General features: G+C 32.8%; 1 protein-coding gene across 1 annotated transcript in view; it reads right to left on the minus strand.

Annotated features, from left to right (window-relative positions):
• Positions 1 to 14,689, minus strand: part of MS3_00010403 (uncharacterized protein) — a gene marked incomplete at both ends in the record, with an annotated part of 62,102 nt that extends 47,413 nt beyond the window's left edge. The window contains 12 exons of the mRNA XM_051218770.1: positions 345 to 532; positions 1,038 to 1,410; positions 2,630 to 2,742; positions 3,932 to 5,738; positions 7,026 to 7,169; positions 8,286 to 8,426; positions 9,614 to 9,798; positions 11,108 to 11,665; positions 11,941 to 12,196; positions 14,196 to 14,343; positions 14,376 to 14,537; positions 14,572 to 14,689. Of these exons, the coding sequence (XP_051071641.1) occupies positions 345 to 532; positions 1,038 to 1,410; positions 2,630 to 2,742; positions 3,932 to 5,738; positions 7,026 to 7,169; positions 8,286 to 8,426; positions 9,614 to 9,798; positions 11,108 to 11,665; positions 11,941 to 12,196; positions 14,196 to 14,343; positions 14,376 to 14,537; positions 14,572 to 14,689 (4,193 nt within the window). The remainder of the gene's footprint in view (positions 1 to 344; positions 533 to 1,037; positions 1,411 to 2,629; positions 2,743 to 3,931; positions 5,739 to 7,025; positions 7,170 to 8,285; positions 8,427 to 9,613; positions 9,799 to 11,107; positions 11,666 to 11,940; positions 12,197 to 14,195; positions 14,344 to 14,375; positions 14,538 to 14,571) is intronic.
• Positions 14,690 to 16,171: the final 1,482 nt, after the last annotated feature.

Consider the following 16,171-nt stretch of genomic DNA (forward strand, 5'->3'; position numbering starts at 1 on the left):
TAAAGAAAAACAAAGCTTAGAAGAGAAGAGAAACAAATGTTCTAACACGTAAGGAACTTCATAATTTATATGACTGATGTGGTGAAATTCAGAAGCCAAATTTTATCGATTAGTGATAACATACATCACTGTAAAAGCAGTTGGTGTATATTTGGTAGGTTTTCACAAACAAGTTATAAATTTGAGTGTTTTTCGTGATACTTCATACATAAATAAATTCATGCATAATACAGAACTTGAATGCTGTTGTCAAAATGGACAAACATATGAGAGTTTTATCATCTGGCTGTCAAGGCATTATAATTAGCATATAAACATGAATAAAAGTTGAAAAGACTACTTGCTTTTGAGCCTCCTGGAAATCGGTTATTCCCCAGCATCTCCAAGGGAAGATTGGTAAGAATTCCACTAGCCTGGATCCACTAACACTGAAGTTATTCAACCAACGTCTAAGTACTAATGGTAATAAAATAGGTCGGATATGTTGACGGAAATAAGTTATATCATTTCCAGCCAAAATTTCAATAATGAGCTATAATTGTCAAAAAAGAGCGTTAATAGACAAAGTTACCCATTTTTTGTGAATAAGTAACCAAAATATAGACCCTACTATTAACGGAATGTAACTAAGGTAACGATTTTTACCTTGTTTTCTAAAGGTTGATCACGAACTGATCTTAGCTAGAACATCATTGAAGACATGGAAACAGTGGATAGTCGTTTCTTTTTAGTATGGTACACTCTAGCAACGTACATCCACAACCATGCCAAAGAGGGCGGACCCAGGACCTTCGGTCTCGCACGTGAATGACGAACTTATTAAGCCAATAGTCTTGGACTTGACTCCTTGTGGCAGGGTCGTAGATGCGCATTGCTGGGTAGTCACATACTAAGACGAAATAGTCGTTCAGAGCAGCCTGATTTTCAGTGGTGACCTATCTAAAATGAATTAGTAATTTAAACTACAAAAATCCTATAACCTCCACAAATCCTTCAATACTAAAATAAAAAAAGTTAAAATAAGACACAGAAGTTACCTCGTTTATCTGACAGCAACCGTTCACTTCCTCTTTATTGTAGATTATAGTCATTTGAGTACAACATACAGTTAGACATTCTAATTCAGGATATAGCATAGATAGAATTCTATCCGATGATGATGAAGGACACTGATTTCCGTTAATAGTACAAGTATGAGTAGACAGGACAGTTAAGAGTTTCAAGATTAATGAATATATATAAACTGTGGAATTCAAATTGACAGACGGATATGTTGTATCAGTTTCTGTTTTTAATGATATGAAATTGAACTTTGTAGATGAGAGCAATTGGAGTAAAGTTTGACAAAGCTGTAGAACAGCACATTGATTGATTTGACACCAGGAAAAATTGTCCGATTTCACAATTAGGCTAAATTATTTGAAAACACCATAATATTATTGCTATCATATAGTCAATAAGAATTTTAAAATAATACATTACATTCTGGATTTTATATCTTGAGTGAATTGGTGCTTCAATCTACCCAACTAACTTTTAATTATGAGATTTACAGATTTATAATATTTTTACATTAGTAATTTTACCTAGGAAGTAGCAAAATTGTTTCTATTATAATCAATGAAGTTTGCATCAAAATACACAGGCCAAGTTAGTAGTGAGTTGAAAATTTTCTGCATTGAGTAGATGATTTTGTTCGAGAATATAGTATTATCAAGAAAAGTTAAACTCCTTTACTTTAAATTCATTTGTTTGTTTGAATCTTCCCATTGATGTTTAAAATTGCATTCGATCAATCTCTTATTGGTATATGTGCATCCTGTGCGAATAGCATCGATATTACCTTAAGTTACAAGCATTATAAGCAAAGATCGATGGTGGCTAGCAGTGGAATTCAGGATGCGCGTTTCATCCTTTACTTTAGTTTTGAAAATGAAAAAATCTACTGTTCCTATAATTACTTTTTTTTATTAAAGTTTACACTTTCATACCATATACATTTCTTAAGGTAAAGTGCAAAAAAAGCTTGAAGTTAGAATAGGTTCAAAAAACAAGTTACCAACGTATTTATTTTAATCCATGGAATACAAGTAACAACATAAATCTGATATTAAATAGTTTTTTGCTCTTTTAAATTTCACTACAAAAATTATTCATGTTTTAAACTAAAAATAAAATGCAAATTTTAAAATAACTAAATATTACAGTTTACAATAAGATCAGCAGTTCTTTCCTGTATATTTAAGAATTTATTACCCTAAATTAATGTTATTTAAATAAATAAATATTAACAAAATATCTAATCATATCTGCATGGAACAGAAATAAAAACAAGTAATAAAAGTTTCACGCATTTGTATTTTATCATGTCAGTATTTATTTCATTTAATAATAATAACTCATTGAGTCAAACTGTTTGTTATGTAAGGACTATTGATTAAATCTGGCCAACCAAACTGACAAAGGTGGAACAAGGCTCAGAACTGTGATTTATTGCGAATAGGAAACGGATATTTTAAACACTATGCAGTCCTCGACCCCTTCCAGTTAGAGATATTTCCGTATTGATCAATATCTTTAAATAATTTTCACTACAAAATATCTAAAAAAAATACCTGACTGAATTTACCTTTGGAGAAATTTCGCTAATTGAAAAGTTGCAATAGGTACAATATGTTGAACTGTTGGAACTAGACAATATTCTGGATTATTTTGTTTATCAATAATGTTTGCGGAATAAAGCTAAAGAAATTGGATTGGAATAAAAAAACCATGAATATGCAGAATTCTTTAAAAGGTGGATCAACAAATTGCTAGTCTGATCATTTGATATTGGCTGACTATTAAGATGACTATTTACTGACTTGTGGATACCGTAAATTATTTATCAAATTTCGTAGGCATCATTTTCTGTAACGAGTTACTTAAATATTCAGGTGAATATTTTTGATAATTTCTAGTGTACACAATGTTTCCAAATAAGCGAAAGTTCAAACTTGTTTTAACCGAGTGGCCTAATCAGAAATCACACGGATAAGCAGTGCCGAATTCATTTCTCGCTGTCCAACCATGAATATCTACTATGATAGAAATTTCATGATTTAGAAGTGGACCGTTTATAAAACTGACTAACACATCATAAATTTATGTACTTTTTACAACAATGTTATGTTCTTAATAAAAACTGTAACTCGTCTTAGTAAATAGATTACTACTTGGTCAAACAACTAGGACGCAAAAGCAAATTATGATACGCATTTAGATGTGAATTACATGATCCAACGTTTATGAAAATACAAGTGATTTCAGCTTATGATGTAGTTCTATTTTTTAATTGATTAATCAGTAAAACGTTTTCGGAATTTTTAACTGAAGTGTGAGACTGATTTCAAAATAATATAGGATTTTATATTCCAATACTAAGAGTCATAAAGCCAAGGTGTGGCACTAGTCAATGAAATTATTAACTGTGAATCTGAGACACTTTCAGAGGTACAGATGTTTTCGTTGTGGTTCGACAGATAATTTTAATACATCATTGAAGACCTTATTCAACATAACTCAAAATTAGTTGTAGTGACGATTATTTGCTTTTTTTAAATTCATCTTCCTCTATATCTTGACTTTTACTACTATTCCATAGTTTTCATCTTTGAATATCACCAATCCTCTTTGAACTACATTTTCACTACCGGTAAAACCACTATTATTTTGATTTCTTTGATTTTAAACCTGTCAGCTTTGAATATGAGTATGAGAGGTAGATACTTTACTACCCAATAGGGTTTTGTTTACTAGCTCTACATGTAGAAACTGCAGTTACATAATTCTAAAGATTAGAACTCTATATTGAAGAAAACAAAATAAAGATGATTCGTAGATTATGATGTAATGTACGAGCTACATTAATATGTTTGTCTGTTCAACTTACATTTATCCAGAAGTTAAGACAATCTACAGTAGCGACTTCGAAACCTTGTAAAGATTTCCCAGAGAATTTAGAACCAACAGACCAAACAGTTCGAATTAGTTGATCGATATGTTGACCGATCAATTTCCAATGACCCATTTCTTCAAGATTTAAATTTGCTTGGTTTTGGAGTACATATATATATACCATACTATTTGACAGCATACAGAGTGAACGAATTAATTTAACAATTAAATTAATACACAAATATTGACTGCAACGTGCTAGAAGAGATTTCAAAATTTCACGAATAGTATCTACTATAGAACTAATAAAGTAAGTAATCATTTCAACAAAATCACTGTTTAAGTTATGATCATAATTTTTATCAGAAAATGTTTTATATATAGATTGAGATATGTTTCTAGTAAGTTTAGATAACCATTTAATAGAATCATGATCATTTAAAACAATTTTAGACATTGATTCGTGCAATGACTGATAAATTTGTTTCAGTAAGCTTATGTTTTTACATCGAAGACTAAATAAAAATAATGAATTGAAGATTTGAAATTTTACCGATTGATACAAATTATTACGTGAGTTAATTTCTTCTGAATTATCTTGATTATTTGTTATTTCCACGGTAACAGAAGAATCAGTATCCTCGAAATCTTCATCACCAAAATTAGTTTTCTTCACTTGACTAGAAACAGCTAATGGTTGAAATGTATTTTCAGAAATTAATTGTTCAGATGTTGAAAAACTGAAATAACTGGTGGAGAAAAATATTAATTGATTTAATTGTGATGATGAGATCCATGATATATAGTCTATGCTAAACGTTAATAATTCCAATAGAATTTCTAAAGATTTAACAAACATTTCCAACTTTTTAAATTTTTGATTAAAATCATCCGTATTAAGTTGAACAGAAAAGTTGGTTATATCATTTTTTACTGAATCACACCATTGATACTTACTAGATATTAAATTGTCTAGTATTTGTTTCAAAACTCGCTCTAACATAACTGCGTAACATGATGGTAACTCATCCAGATATTTACATTTCTTTTTGAGTAAACAAAATTTGTATCGAATAAATGATAACTCTGTAGCTAAGAAAACAACTAAACTAAATATATTTTCATCTGTGAGTGATAAATTTGCATTCAGACGAGTGTGAACTGATATATTTTTTCTGATAAAGTCAATAGCTTCAATATGATCTTGATTACTAAATAATGGTTGATTCAGATTACTTCCTGTATGAAACCATGGGTTAGAAGAATGAATAGTAGGAGCAAATTCATCTACTAAATAGATTTTATATGCCCATAGAATACCGGTGAGTAAAATACTCATTTCTGTTGGTACCTGCACAATTGTCGTGTTCTTTTCAGCAAGATCATCATCAGTGTTCCAAACTTTTGTATAATTGTATAATAGAAAAAGGATACCCGGATTAAATAATAGAACATTAGGTATAGTAGAAACACTTAAAAAAATATCACAAGGAATTAAGTTTCGCGGTAATTTTTGGCAAGTACTAATTAAAACAATCAGCCGAACACGCCATGGCGAATTGTTCAAATGACTAGTGTCTAAATCTAAACATCTCATTAGCGACGTAAATATGCGCAAACAAATGTTAGATACATTTACACACTGAAAATGATTGTTTCTGGTAGAATTGTGAAGACAGAATAAAGCTGACAGAAGATTACATGCTAATCGATCATGATTTAGAAACCGATAACCCGACAAAGAACCTTCACGTTTATGACCTTGTAAACGATTCCGTTGTAAAGAACATTGTTCAAATAAACTATAAAAAATACAAAACAATTAGAACTGATCATTGTATAGTTAGTAAAAAATAGAATAATGAAAATTAAGAATCTATGTAAAGAACACTTAGTGACCATATACTTTAAATTTTGTCAATGGTGTGTTCAAAATTAATTTTTAACATCAATATTTCGAGTAAAAAGGTTTTCAAAAAATTCAGATAAGTAAACTATTCTAATACAGATATTTTATAAGAAATTCTCGTACTGCAATATTAGTGCGATAAGAAAATATGAATTGAATAATCAACTTCCGAACATTGGGTGATTTGCTTAGATTTTTTAACCATGTTTAATCAATCAAGTAGTATCGCCTGACATACATACAGATGCACAAAAAGTTTGTATCTTTAGACATTTTTATTATGTTAGTCGGATGAAGTTGAGTAAGTAAAATGAATAGCGGTTGATAAAAAATGCTATCCAGAATGCTAAGTTCCAGAGATTATAAATGTTTCAGCAAAGCAAGAGCGATAATATTTGGAAGATACGATTAATTCATTATATTTCGTACTTTCTCTTCCGCTAAATATAAATTTAATAAGTTTTTTTCAGGTTAAAATATGAAGTTTCAAAAACGGGGATCTAGCTGTTCTAACTAAGATATTCCTGAGAACTTTCATCTATAAAAGGAAATCAGTCATCATAGTTCGATTGCATGTCATTTGTTGAACTCGGAACACCAGGTAAAAACAGTATACCCATTCAAAATAATCAATAAACAGCATGACTCTACCTTATTAAGAACTGAAGAGGTCGTAGCAATCAAGAAGCATAATCATAATCTGTGGTTAACTTTCGACTCCTTCCGTAACAAGAAAGAACAATGTTAAGAGCACAGTTTTCGTCTTTAAAGAAATCAATACTTCCAACTCAATTTTCCATCTTCTTACAGTCTTTAGAAATCTGTTGCCATACTACACGACAATATCCTAGAACTATCTGTATAATTATTCATAAAAAAATACCCTTTAAAGACTTTATTTTGAAATATTTACTACAATCTTAATTTCAAAATAATTTAACTGATTTCTGATGTTAAGGCGTTTCTTGAAAATTTCAAGCTAATATTTTTAATCAACCTAACTAATTAACGGAAGAAGAAGCATGAATTACAATGAATTCATATTGTTCAGCCAATACTGTCGTTTTTATTTTGTTAAATTTATTAGGGAGCCAATTCATTGAAGTAGATATTTCCGAACTATTCTCCTCAAATTACATGAGTAATACTGACCATATATATTAATCTCACAAGGACTTACCTAACAGCAAACTCCCATATTTCATTATAAGCTGATAACACACTATCTAATGGAACATGAGAAATTGAGCCTTGGTATAATTCGTAATTTAATAAAACGACAAGTGTATGTAACATGGTAACCAAACATTCGTTTGCTAATGCTCTGAACAATACAAAAATAAACACAATCTTTGAAAAATATTTGTTACTTCTGGAATAATAACTATGCAAAGGAATCTTTATAACAATTCAGGTGGATACATAGAGAACTGAAAAAATCTCATTTACACAATATACTCCACAGTAGTACGACTGGTGTTTATTTACAAATCAAAGACCCTTTCGATTTACCATAATATTTGAACAGTATGAATAAGTAAGATTACCATTCTCTATACTTTTTATATTTCATGTTTTTTATACTTACAGAATAATTTAAAACTGAAGAAAACATTAACTGTTAGTCTAGTTAATAAGAAAACTGAATAAACAATTTACTCAAAATACCATTTAACATGCCCTTGGAAAACAATTCGTAATTACTATTTATAAGTAACAAGTACAGAGGATTTTCTACGGTATGAATTTCTGATGTTTGACATCATTCACGATTACATAGTATTATAGCTGAAAAAGTACGTACAGGAAATGAACTTTCCACTGAACAGTCAATGAAAGGATATAAGGTTTGATAGAATAAAATGAAAACCCATTCAACTTAAAGCTCACATTATTATATATGTAAGACATTAGACATGTCACCGAATTATAATCTATTAAATGTCAGCAAAATATCTACTAAATGAAACAAAAAAAGCCTTACAAATACCATTAACTGGTTGTATTGTTCGAAAACTGATATTTATATCCGATTACGACGAAAAGTACCAGATATATGTGGTCTTTGTTTACATGAATACGAAGTCTTACATCAGTCTTATTAATCCACAGGTTGAGAAGTTGCCTAATTAAGAGATAACAATGCTTGAAAACAAAAGCAAGCTAACCAGAATTTTTAAAAATGCTATTATCAACCAATATGGTTTGCGGACATAGTGATTAAGTCAGTTAGCATTTAATTAGTAAGTAGCAGGCTAAAATTGCACTCCATACACTTCGATTTCATAGGCTGTGCAGTATCATTAGTCTCCTCACACAAACAGCCTGGCTAAAAGTGAGTAAAAAAACCTATTCTTGGTTAATGAAGTAAATTACATAGTGAGTCTTCAAATAACGAGGATAATTAAACACTGATAAAAATGATTTTCGAAAAACTTACATTCGGTTAACCTTTACCGAAGTTGAGATGATCTTAAGAAGAGCTTCAATATCAGTATATAATTCATATTTTTTGCCTTCAGAACGTATGATCAAAGTATTTTGCCACATGAATCGGATAATCCAATCAATAATAAGCCACCTAAAATAAAAAATGTGGGATATAGATATTACCTAAGGAAAATATATTGTTGTTACAAAATTGGAGGTAGAAAATTAGTGAATCTTATGTTGTACGAAAGAATATTTCCCAAATTTTACATGAATTCCATAAAATAATCGACGAGAGCACGAAAAATAGAATTAGATGATAAATTCCATAAAGTGAGATACATCGAGATTTATATTAATTGGATTTATTATATTTCAATTGTTTATGATTATGAAAGTGTAATAGATTACAATAAATATCGGACACACAAAACCGAAGTGAACTAAATGAAGGTTTAAGCCGTTACTCGTTAGTTAGCTGATGTGCTTTATATACTCTTGATTTTATTCAAATGTAAGAAACAATTAACACTGAAGAATGTATCTCAAAACGTGGTGGATTATAACTAGGAATTTTCATTAAAATCAACGGTCTTGGATATTGAGACTTGGACAACACAGAAGTAATTAAATATCAATTACATGAAAGAAAATTGACAAAACATGCACATGATACAAACTCAGATGCTTTCCAAATTACGATGGTAAATGATCAAATTGATGAGATTATTTACTCCAACTGGATGGATAGTTAACTGAGTAAACCAATCATTCATGACAAAACTTAAAGATCAAGAAAGTATATATTGTTACTTCAAGTTAAATATCCTTCAGTGGAGAAGAGTTGTTGATATAAACAAAAAATACACCTAACTAAGAGGAATAAATTAGCTAGGAATATAAGTCCCGAAGAATTTAGTCATTCATGCAAATGAGTGTAAGCAATGATGATTATTCTGCCACATTTGATAAGAAATACGACTTTAGATGTAGTCTACTTGTATTCAAACTGAAAATTTATTAAACTATTACATTCTTTAAATGTTGATATACATTACTGTCAAGCATCATTAAACGCTTGTGCGAAAAATTCAAAACCATAATTAGATTAAGCACAAAGTAACTACTCCTTTATCTTCAAGTAAAAGATACGGTTACTTGTGAGATTTTAATAAAACCACAATAACTACATTCTTTTCACGATATAGTATTCTGCAAATTCTTTTTCCATGTATGGTTGCGGCTGATTATATAAGACCTTACGAAAACGTCTAATCATTCAAGTACATCCTCATCTTAACGTATACATAACGTACACAATCAGCGGACAGTACTTACCATAAGCAACCGAATTTCGTATTGTTATTGGTAAGGTTGACAAGGTTATCCCATAGGAGACCACTGGACACAAATGTCCCAGGATCTGAATTACCGACTTCAAAGCGAGCTCTTTTTTGTTCTCTCTGATTTTCCGGAGTATCATGTTCGATTTGTTCTCCAAAGAGTTTATTGGCAATCTCACTCTAACGAAGTTTAATATATAGCGTATTAGTGTACTATCAATATCAACAAAATCTCTTATTCTCTAAGAAATAGTTATAAGACCTTTAGAAGATGTATTGAACGGTTTAGATTGATCAAAAAATATTAAAAACAACAAAGCTAAAACTATGTACATGAATATTTCCTTTTGGAGAGTCGAGTATACGAACGCAGTACGATACGTTTAGATGATTGGTGGAATTTGGCACATAAAACTACTTACATTTATACATCTTACAAATTTCTGCAAAATTGTCTATATCTCTTCTAAATAGCGTCGTACAATCTTCGTAAAAATCACGATGATATTTACCAGTGGCCTACGTTAAAATAATATATCCATGCTCTTAGAAAATTTAAAACTAACGGAATGTTTAATATGTTAAGTAATCGTGTGGTTGAGGTAAGACAAGTAAATAGTGTGTGACTCAGAGTATTAGATTATTTTCCTGCTTTTCAGTAAACATGCTATTTTAGTACAAACTAACCGCAAATATACTACTTCACTTATGCTTCAGCTTTACGTTTTTGATTTTTGAAGGGACATATCGGAAGAAATGGTTAAAACTGCGTAAGCACAACTGGTGAATTCACAAATATATGACAAAAACAAGCTGTTCCTTCATGAATTCGATGAAACATTAATTTGAGACATATTTTGTCTCATGTTAGTATGTTGCCAGTTTTAATTTCTAAGGCGTTTAGTATTTCGAACTTATAACTACTGCAAAAATCTCAGAAACGAAGGATGTAATGAAACGGCATTGCAATGGAAGCAGCTGTTACCTATTTCATAAAGAAGCAATCAATAACTCGTTAATATGCTAAAAATGGTTAGTAACTACAACTTAAAGACAAATCTGGGTACAGAGATGCATACACTTAGCCACATTGTTCACAAACAGCGAAGTCCCTAAAATATCATACCAAAAAGCCGTAATACAACTTTCACAAGAAAATGGGCTGCTCGATAGCTTTTTTTAACTAACAAACAACAATACGTATATGATACTAAAAGAAGCTTTTTTTATAATTATTAGCCACTAAGAAAATACACTTGAATTAGCCAGATATTTTACTAGTTACAACACATTACCGCCACTAGGAAAAAGTATAACTTGTTTGTAAATTAGGCTGAACAGGAAGGCAACTGAAGCAAGCTTTTAATGTGGAAACTGAAACTGTTATGTTTACATGATTATGCTGAATGTGAGCAATTATACGAAAATATAAAACCATTTCAGACTGCATACGTTTAACACGGAAGCTGAACTATATTTGAAAACAAACCTTATTATCATAATTTGACGAATTCTTGTCATATTCCATAACTAATACTGCTGCAAATAGACTAAAGAAGTTCCTAAGACCACTGACGGTTTTCCAACAAGTGTCTTCATTTTGAAAACTTAGACGAGAAGTGATTGAATTGAATTCGTGAAGCAAATACTTGTGTAGAACAGAAGACCCTGTGTGGTTTTCTTGACACGTCGTTATCTGTCCAAAAGAACGTTTATAATAACAAAACACGAACATCCAGCGCCAAAGACAAAATAGTTCTTGTTGAGTGCTTAAATCAGTGCTTTCATGAATGATATTTGATGATTGAGTATCCCTGCAAAGTTTTGGGAGTTGTTCTATCAGGAAAAACTGGGAGGAAAATGTCAAATGAGCTGGTGCTGGATGACAAACCTTGGTTTGTTCGATAAAGTTTAGTGTATTTCCTCCAGTGATATTGAGAGATTTATGGTGTTGTGCTGAATTCAAAATCGTTGTAAAAGATGAAGCTAGAGAAAGTGAATCCCATGTCGATTCTTTTGTCCATGCTTCGGAATGAAACTGCAAAACCTACAAATAATAAATAAACAACGTACATTTCCTTGGCAGTAATCTATCTAAATAATCGAGACATCATTCCGAATAACTTTGTACTGGTACCCTAGTCACCTAAACGTAGAACATGTCTTGGCAGAATGTACAATATTCGTTCTGTCACAACCTCATTTGGTTGATAGTGTATGAGCAGAAAATGACCAGATGTTTAACAAGTATTAAAACTTTACTGTAGGAATAGCTATCTTAGAATAAGCAAGACAAGCAGGGTAATTCCTCTGGTCACTTACGTTATAACGTTGAGAAGGATCTATTTCTTTAGTTTTGTCGGAAATTCCGAGATTGATGGAAAATGTACAGCTGGTTTGATTTTCGTTGAATACCAAGTTTATAAAACTAGGAATCGTCTGATTTATAATCAAAACTGCTTCTTGCCAATCAGATATGCTGGTGTACACATTACTGAGTAACCAGCGGAGCAAATGACACACCCAACCAAGGTTTGTAACGAATATGTTTTTGGATTGACCGACCAGTGAATCACAGCTACAATGAAGTAGAAGCAAAACAGATGTTAAGATCTTCAAAGCAAATTGTGATGAAAAGTGATTTGTTGATATGCGGGGACTATCTCAAAATATCTTTCGGCTTCTGTTGAGTTGGATAAATAAAACTAGCTGACTATTTCGTAATGTATATACCTCTTAGGAAAATCTAGTCCTCAACATATGACTTAAAGGCTTTCAACTGAAAATATTGCAAAAACAACTATTCACAAAAAATCAACCACTGTGATGAAACGAGTAAATAATCGATTGCCACTGCCAATTTAACACACGATAAATATAACTTCAGCCTTCACCAGGGCAACCTGTACCATACGCTGTTTTCGATAAGACCACTCAGCAATCTGGTGTGATCAAACCCATTGTCTGAATGGACGGTACTGACTGTAACGAGTAGGAAGGCGAATGATGACATCTTTTTTTAAAAAAGACTTTGTCTATGCTTGTTCCCATATAGAAATTGTGGACGAGTCAGAATAGCTCAATACCAACATACATAGAGGGATATCCCGATATGTTGCACATGATAATATCTAACATATTGTATGCAATATTAGTTAGCGTACATGAAGCAGCTGCATACTTAAATGTTATCGTCGTAGTTATAACTAAGAACTACGATACTGGTATTCGATCATAGGTATCTACAAAGTATTACTCGTATTTTCCGTCCATGGAGTAAGCGATGCCTGGATTAGGAATGGCGCCAGGATGACAAATCGATTGAAGAGGTGGTAAACATTCGTCAACTGCGGTGGTTGGTCATGTACTACGTATGCAAAACCACAACGTACCTCAACGAGATGTCCTCTGGTGTGGGAATCGACTGGAAGAAAGCTAAGAGTGGTCAGACCAAAACAGGGCATCAATCCATGAAGTCACTGACAACTTGACTGACCCATGTTAATCGGTAAAGATCACCTAGTTGGGATACGCGTGACTATTGTAACCAATGATTAGAGATTATTAACGACATGGCTCGAAATCGTTTGAAATGGTGCAGGTGCATCGGTTCTCTATCTTTCCCGAAATACTGAGATTCCAAATTCCTCATAACATTTTCGTCCTTATATAACTAATTTATATTTTCTCGAATCGTATCTCCGATGCTTAATCTGTCGTATTACCACTGGCAATAATATGACCTCTAATATTCTAGGATATGGCCTTACAATTCCGCTTCTCTATACCAACGAGATATAGCGATCTGAGCTGATAGACATACGTTCCAGGTTTTACGTTGTGACTGACTAAAAACTAAGAAATTCTCAATTACTTGGACAAGTAATAGATCCGGTAATAAAGTACAAATCTTGCTTGATGGAGAGACTTGAACCTCCCTCGAAAACCCTAACAGACGCTTTCGTTTCATCTTAAACACGGATAGTCAACCTTTGAATACAAATAATATGGAGGCCATTTATTTAAAATATCTACTGCTAGACTCACACATTATCCAGATCTCAATTTCTACTCCATTAGAAAACACAGTCACCCTTTGAAAATAAAGTCATATTTCTAGTTCATAAAGATGATACTATTAAGATTCTTAAGGCTGTTAGGTTTTTTGTGTAATAGTCCTCAGGTTGATCAGAATTGAAATTGTAAACATTACTAATAAACACCCATTGCAGTGTTATTGACACACATTTCAAACTGGATCGTGAAACTGACTTCTTAACTACATATTTTCACTCAGTAATAAAGGATGGTGAAACCGATAACAAATGTGAAGTTCGAGTACTTGTACATAATTCACATCTATTGAATAAAGTTTAGTTATACCACCCGACTGTCTTAAGTTTCAGAAGAGATGTACGCACAGAATGTGGGAAGAAATGACTGAAATTTATACGCACATACACAGTGAGGCAAAAAATGTAATATGTGGTCGTGTAAAGACATGTCAACCAAAACAAGAGACACTGAAAAAATTCAAATATAAAATTGTACACTGACAAACTATTAAAAAACAATACTTTTTAATAAACTTGATTAGTGTGCCTGAGATGTGATGAAATGGCAGCGAAGGACTTTCAGAGTAGTGTCGAACCAAAAAGCACAATAAACGAGCTGGCGGTAGCGACGTTGAACTGTTCAGTTGATCACAACACCAAAATATAAGATCTTTAACAATTATTTCAACCTAAAGAACCTACTGTTTCGATATTTCGTGTCTAAAATAATTGTATTTAAACGCGCTTCCGACAGAAACACACACAAAGTATTAAAAAGACCTTGGTGAAGGAAAGCAACACTCTTATCTTTAACAATCTGAAGGAAGAAGAGCACAAAATCATTTAAATTGATTGGGTAATTTCCTGGAAATATTAGCTCGAATATATACTATCTAACCTTTGGATCCATGCAAAGCAATAATTTGCAAAATCTTTAAGTATGGAGTCAGTTCCATATTTAAACGTGATTCATTCACATTCCCGCGACCGCTGGGAGATGGAAGTTCAGTTATCATAACTTGTACTACGCTCTACAAAATCCATAAAAAGCACTGATCTACACACCTCGATTATGAAATTCCATGAAACGACTCGAAGGTTACTGTTTTGGAACTTTTTGTCGGAACAGGAGCTAATGATTCGCCGATTAGTCGAGACTTGTAAAATATTCAAAAGTCTGAAGACATTATTCTTGAGACTGAAAAAAGTGTTATTTTGATTCATACTTTTCTTTCCCGTTTTGTGCACGTCACTAAGTCATCTACAAGTCTTCTAATTCCACACTGATCCATGTTCGGAACGCTTGACCTTGAAACCTTAAATTCAGCTCCTGAAACTAACACTATCGGATTTCCCGCACGCTCTAATATCTGATAATATTTGCAATAAGCTGATGTAACACGTAGTACTGTGAATAAGGTATTCCAGCACCAGGAGTACAGGACCTATATTCTTAAAAATAAAAAAGTGAATTCAAATTGTTTAAATAGTTTTGGACGGAAGAGAGAAAGCTCTCGCCTTCTGGGAAATCCTTTCCATGTCTGTTTCCAATTCCGGTAGCAGTGTGTTCTTCGGCCTTGCTCTTTCCCGCTTGTCTTCAAGATCTCGAGTTAGCACTTGTCTCGTGATGCAGTTTGATTTCCTCAATCTGTCTTATCCACATAACGATGCCACAAGTAGTCAGAGTTTGACAATACCTTAACCAGCAACAACTTTCATAATCTCGGCGTTCCAACCTAGTAAAATTAGAAGCGAAGAAGTTCGAAGATAAATTTGATAGAATATCGATATATCGAGAAGTGACTAATCTAATCTAGCTAGCGTTTATAGGAAAAGTGAAGCATGATGTACTCACCCGTGGTCTGGTGCTAATGCATGACCACTACACACTTCCAGAGTCTTTCCCCAAGTTCCTCATCAGCTTGAGGCTGGTTTGTTTCTTTCTACAGCAGGCTGTTGCTGATGATATTTTGTAAACGGACGATGAGTAGGTTGAGTAGACAGTTGTTTATAAACACCTTTACCTTTTTGATGACTTTCTTAGTAGTTTCATTTCCACACAGTAGAACTGTCTTGATGTCCGCACAGAAGATTCGAACTTTGATGATGGCTGACAGTTACGGAACCACGTTAAGCCAAGAAATCAGAAGCGACCATAACAACCAAGTTCGTGACAAAACACATGCCAAACAGATTCGAAACCAGAATATCGGCTGAGTGAGTTGAAAAAGGGCGTTGGTGACCAGGCCAGCCTTCGCCAAGGTTGACTGAGGTCGACGGTACCAAACGGACGATGGCTGGCGGAGTGGGTTCAGGAAACCTGTACCGTATTCGTCGTTGACTGGGCGTTTAGTCGCGAAAGCATACGGATAGGCGTACTCAGCTACCGGAACGTGAGACGGTAGTCTCATTCGTACTTTGTGAGCCTGCAATCTCTTCCGGAGTCAAGGGTGACGTGGTCTGCTTATCTGCACGTGAGACTGAAGTCTCGCCCGTAG

This window comes from Schistosoma haematobium, chromosome ZW (assembly GCF_000699445.3).
Source record: "Schistosoma haematobium chromosome ZW, whole genome shotgun sequence".
Classification (NCBI taxonomy): domain Eukaryota; kingdom Metazoa; phylum Platyhelminthes; class Trematoda; order Strigeidida; family Schistosomatidae; genus Schistosoma; species Schistosoma haematobium.